Below are 6,202 nucleotides of genomic sequence, written 5' to 3'. Positions count from 1 at the left end.
TAAATACAAAACTTTACCAAGCACAAGGAAAAAAAAATCTTCTTTCTTTTACTTCCAGTATTAGGATTTCAGGTGTAAATGTCAACAGAAAAATTCTGATAGATATTTAAAATTACCAACAGGTCAAGAAATGCTAAGAAGGTGTTATGCTATACATGCATAGTTTTAAGTAGGCAACACTAAGTCTATCGGAAACGTATTTTCCTGCTACTCAAAACATCTTTCAGGTTTCTTTCATTAACAGCTTTTCCAATGCAGTAAGAATCACAACTTTATATATAATTAATGTGGAAATAAATTCTGCATTAGCAAAGAGATGGGAAAACTAAAAGGTCTTTTTAATTTTTGATGTTCAATTTATTTATTTTAGATTTTGACATCCTCATTATTGGCACTGAGCATCACAGCAGTCCTTGCTATCCCTGCAGCAAYGACTCATTTCCCTCTGCAATTGGTTGCCTCTCTATAGGGAAGTCTTATTTTCATGTCTTTATCCTGTTGGTGCATAACCCATCTAAAGTTCCCGCTCTGGCAACTTTAAATCTTTCCCAAGCTTCCCTTTGATTCGCTTGAAGCAGAAGGTCCTAGATACTCTGCTTTCCAAGGCTGCTACGCTGCCTTTATAAACAGCAAAAGTGGACAGTTCAGCCAAGAGGAAAGCAGATAGGAAACCTTTCCGTTTAGACCACTAATTTTTATTCATCTTGGCTAAACGTAGGTGAAACATTTCAAAGTGGTTCAGATGAAATCAATCTGTACTATCTTTAAAACCAAACAATTAACTTAAGTTGGGCATTCAAGAACTCAACCACATGTGGATTTACTAATTCTTTTTTCATTGTAGTGCCTTCAGGGCACTGTTAAAAAAAGCAGCTTTGTTATAACGATTGAATTAGCATGTAAATTTGGAGAAGATATTTAAGAAGGATAAAACTGTTACTGTGTGGTTTACAGAATAGAGTCAGCCCCAGGTAAGAGAAGGCAGAAACAGACAGCAGTGGTCACAGACCACACAGTAATTTGCATAATATGTTTATACCTTTAAAAAGAAGGGGGGRRAAAAAAAAGGAGGCATGAATAGTATTCTTATCTATTTCCCACAGATCTGTTGGCTTTCRGTTTGCAGATGATGCCATATATTCAACCCAGTGTCTTTAACAATAAGCTTTGTCTAAACTCTTCCTAAACAGCATCATTTTCAGCCACTTCCAACAACAGATCTCTGGGCTGGATGGACCATTGCTGTGAGCCAGTACAGCATTTCTTATTAATGCTGGTTTCTAGATGTACAGGGTGCCTTGCTGTTTGCTTCACCAATTGCAAAAAGCTATCCAGCTTCACTGCTTTTGAATCAGATATGTAGCAAGTTGCCTGTAAAAAAATTTATCTCTGCATAAAAATATTTGGCAAAAAGAAAAAAAAATATTTTTTAAAATATCACACATTTTATTAGAGTACTGAGTAGCCAGAAGAATAATTTGGCTGCATCTTACCAGAAGAGATTTACACAGTCAYTAAAATGTAGCAAAATATTAATTAAATACCAACACTTGGCATGACAAATTTTAAGAAAAAAATATCAAATTTATTAGTTGTATTCAATAAATACGACTACAGTTAGACAAACAAACCATTCAGGCTTTTCCCGTGTTTCAATCCCTTTGTTCTTTTAAAAACTCACGTATCTGTGAGTTATCATCCAATCTGGGATTATACCTTTATCCTATTCTTATCTCTGATTTCACTGACCATCAACACAAAAGAGGCCTTCTCAGATTCACTTGGGTATACCAGTAAAGCAAATGTCTACATGCCACCCTAAATTAACACAAGAATTGGTAAGCTGAGTTAAATCAAAGGTCCAGTGAATTAAGCATCCTTTTTAAAGGAGAATTAATTTAGGAAAAGCTTACTAAAAAGGCAGAGATCATGACATCATCACTTAGCTTTTGGAAGGTAGCAATCATCTGAGCTGGAGCCTTCACCATAAGCCGGCAAGTTTAGTAGCCATGGCGTCTCTTCCATTCCAATAACCCTATCTTATCATACTTACAAACATACAAAAAGCACATAAAAAAAGTGATAAACAGTCTTAGTGCCTGCAATAACAACTCAGTTTAAATCAATGGACTTGCAGGAATTTTTTCCTGCAACAAGTCTGGTTTTAATCTCTCTCTGCCTCATGTGGGCCTCATGCAGAGATTAGTCTAAAATTAGCTACTTTTTTTTTTTTTTTTTTTAATAGTCAGGAATGGCCTCACTTCTCTATCATATCAAATGGTAGCAATTGTACTTCATCTTTCTAAAAACTGAAAAGCCACACTTCATGCTGTAACTGAAAAATTGCTTCTTTCATAACCACAGGAGTTTTAACGAAAGACTGAAGTCACTACATGATCAGAYTTTGTACATTAACAGCAGATGCTATTGGGACATTATATCTAAGTTATTGAGCCTTAAGACTCTTTGCTACTTAAAGGCATCATGCTCTTTGACACCTCTGMCAAAGAAGAGAAGGAGATCACTTGTGTTTCGGTAGCTATAGTCTGGTTAACTCATGAGGACAGGGAAAAAGGAAGGGATAAAAGCAAGAGAAGAGCTTTGTGTAAACTCAATGACCTACTTTACCCTATTGGATTTTCATTACTCTAAAATAATTAGGAAGATTACCTTTGTCCTCCTCCATTTTAGAAGCTTTGAGATACACTTAAATTTTAGACTATTTTATAAAGACTAATGTAGTTATCTGCCTTAAATACAGCAGACCTTTTACAGATAACAGTTTTATATTTCTCCAGCAAGATWTAATCCACAGTGAAATGTATGCTATTTGCATGAGTAGCCTTGATCTCTTTGGGGAAGGAAAAAGGATTTAATCACAAGACTTGCACATTTTTGACAGTAATGTGCAGATCTAACCTAAGAGGCAAATAATTCAAGAGCATTACTGTTGTCATCATTAAAATGTAAAATAATACATTGGCATTGATGGTTTGCGAGCAGTAGGTTTTATAATAATCCACAAATTCCCCTGGTCTCCCTAATACTCATGCTTTTCCTCATCCATCTCCTTAGATAATGTGAACAGCTAGATTAATTTTTTTGATTGTTGATTCATTTGGCTACTCTTCTTTTCTGTGAATCCCCTTAATTGCTTTCACTTTGCCATGACATTAAATCCCAACCACCTGAGACTTGGTTCYTGTACAACTCTGGATTTCACCATTTGCCTTGGCATGAGGGTGGTAGTTTCTGAACTGCCTCGACTGGGTTTAGAGTGTAGATCTCCCCTCTCCATTTTGTCGGACTGGACATCAATTCCATCAGTCACCTGAATTTTTTCCCTAACTGTTGCCATGCTGAACAGGGACCCAAAGTTAATCTCATTTGCAAGACTACTTTTGGAATCCTCTCTCTCATAACGACAGGTAACAGTAAGAAAATTGCTCATGTTCCCACATCCTTCATAATAAGGCATGTAGATAATGTTTATAATACAGAATATATCAATATTGCCTTACAGATGTATTTTACRGATTATAAGGACCAAAATGATGTCTAAGAATCACCCTTACCTATTTTGCACCTGATATCCTACAGGCTACCTTGCTAGAGCAACAAGGTAGCCAAGCCTGAAGCATGGCTGCTAGGCTTGAACAGGAGTGAAACTCAATGTGATGYATAGACCTTACTGTTCGTTTATAAATCTCTGCCCAGTATCATCAGTTTCTTCTGCTTTGGAAGCTCTGAATACTACACTCAAAATGAGTCTCACTCTGTACTACAACATACCTCAATATTATATTTTTAAATCAGAGTAAATCAGGCCCAAAAGCTGATAGCATCTTCTTCTATTGATAAGCATTCACTCTGAAAATTTGGTTATACTTTTTTTGTTAAGTGTTCTAAATTTAGAAGTATAGCCTTTAAGACAGCTCATGTTTATCACTTGTCTCAGGAAAGGAATCAGCAAGCTAGTTGCTACAGCTCATTTTCTTTCAACTACTAAATCACTGGCAAGAAGGCGTGGGCAATTTTGCTGTCTTGATGTCTGCTATTCCAAAATCCACCTCCGATGCTTCCAGATAAGCTTTCAAATCATTCTCAGAATGTGTATGCTAAAAACATACCCGACTGCTATTGGACCATTATCAGCAACAGCAAGTGGCATTAAARGCAGGAAGAGATATTAAAATGCCAATTKTTTTCACTACATTTTAAACTTCAGCTAAACTACAATAAGACTCTCAAAGCTCTTTTTTTTTCTTCTTCTTCTTCTTTTTAGAAGACTAGAAGGATCAAACTCAAGCTACCTGAGAGGCCCAGTTTCGCTGCTACAACGGTGAGATTTCCAGGGAGCGCGGCAGTATTTTCAGCAGATCCCGGTGACAAGTCAGAGATGATGGTGCACCGTTTCAGATGCAGGCTCTTTGCCAGGCATAGCTCAGGAAATACAGCATCCACAATTTTATCAGGTAGAGCCGAGCCAGTTTAAGCCTGGCACCAGAAGGCATCTCCTGAGCCGAGCTGTGGTGCTCCAGCTGTTAACRGCTTGGCAGTCGGCGCCCGGCTACTCACCGTTATTTCCCTGCAGAACAGGCAAACCCGTTCCTCTGAAAAAGCTGTTTTCTGCCTCACCAAATCTCTGCTGTCTCTGTGAAGCTGAAGAACTTTCCCCTAAGCCTTTGTGCTTTTCCCAGCTTCTTGTTTCTTTGCTTTTAGGCACTGAAACTGTATTAATTAAATATTTGAGGCTACCACATTTGCAAAATTCTTCATTCAATACCAAACTAAGATATCATGGGAGAGTTCTTATTTGCGTACCATTTCTACTTCAGAGCTCTGACCACTACAAAAGTGCTGGGTTTTCATGTTATTGCGGTAGAAATAAGATAGAATAAATTGGATTAATTTAACAATAAATAAAAATTACTAGTGTTAAGCTTCAGGGGCTGATTCACACTTTACAAGTAACTTTGCAAGCAACTAGTTAAGGACTGAAAATGTTATGAATAATTTTTAAAGTTCACTCATGTCTTCCAAACATTTTGGTATGATAATCAGGCTCCTTCCTTCTCTGTACAGTATTTTTAATGTTTGTGTATGGTAAACTAAATCAGATTTTCAACATTCTCTCAATCTTAATGTGATCGTATATTGGATATATCTGACCATAGTAATTTATTGGGGCTGGGTACACAACTGTGATCACGTGAGCACACAGGTACATAGCACGTGTGCTATCTCCCATACACAGGACCTAAAATAAGAGCAAAATGTTGTGATCCGTGTCTGTAAAACCTCAAGAAAAAAAATACAGAAACACTGAAAATTTTCACAGTTAGACAAGCGTATTACATTTTTCTTAGATCTACAAAGGTYATTGAGTGACTGGGACACAAGGTTAAACACAGCCACTACTGGGCAGCCGGGAGCACAGCTGGCCTCCCTGTCAGCTGGATGGCCAGGGCTCGAGGGAAGGGGCAGCCACGAAGGCTGCGCTCCCCGTTCGCTCCCCGGCGAAGCAATTACCGAGAGAGGACTTCCTATCGGGATAGTCCGCTTTCACTGTGACCCCCAAAGTACCTCCCAGTCTGTGCCTCTACAAGAGGAATCCTCTGCTAGGAGAAACGAGGTGATTCACCRTACCTTTTTCCGCCTTGCTTGTGTCGTGCTTTTCAAGTAGGAGGTAACGAGGACTTTCAGGAAGGAAAGGCAAAACCACAACTTGAACCAAGGAAGGAACAATAATCATTCCAAACAGGTACGGCCATCGAGATTCCTACAACGTGGATTCAGACATGGTATTTAGTAATACACTCCACGGGAAAACTAAGGAGAAAAACAGCTGTGATGGGGAAACACTAACTTTTCACCATTCCACATWTCGCATCAGTGAGCGGAATAACATCTCGCGTCTCAGCTTAGTGAGCAGTTTGAACATTTGCCCCCTCAGATCCCTTTACTCAAGGGCTGAGGAACAGACTATTGAAGCCACCAGTTTACTGAGCATCAGAAAGGATAGAGGCAGGGGAACTGGAAAGAGCAATATATAACATCCTTTCCTTTCCTTCAATATCGACATGGAAACTAGCTGTGGAAAAGTCTTGATGCAGTCCATATATATTCCACAAACCACCTCCACTATTTTCATATAGTTACGTATAGCTGCTGATTGTTTCTTAGTCTAATCTAATTGGCA

At 38.3% G+C, this 6,202-nt stretch overlaps 1 protein-coding gene across 1 annotated transcript in view; it reads right to left on the bottom strand.

The window, feature by feature from the left end:
* Window positions 1-6,202, bottom strand: part of SLC2A9 (solute carrier family 2 member 9) — a 133,953-nt gene that overhangs the window by 59,962 nt on the left and 67,789 nt on the right. The window contains exon 7 of the mRNA XM_085309681.1: window positions 5,650-5,782. Coding sequence (XP_085165807.1) covers window positions 5,650-5,782 — 133 coding nt within the window. The remainder of the gene's footprint in view (window positions 1-5,649; window positions 5,783-6,202) is intronic.

Source organism: Rhea americana, unplaced genomic scaffold, assembly GCF_003343005.1.
Source record: "Rhea americana isolate MKP2758 unplaced genomic scaffold, rheAme1 scaffold_30, whole genome shotgun sequence".
NCBI classification, from domain to species: Eukaryota; Metazoa; Chordata; class Aves; order Rheiformes; family Rheidae; genus Rhea; species Rhea americana.
The sequence above is the reverse complement of the archived record's forward strand: the minus strand, read 5'-3'. Positions and strand labels throughout refer to the sequence as shown.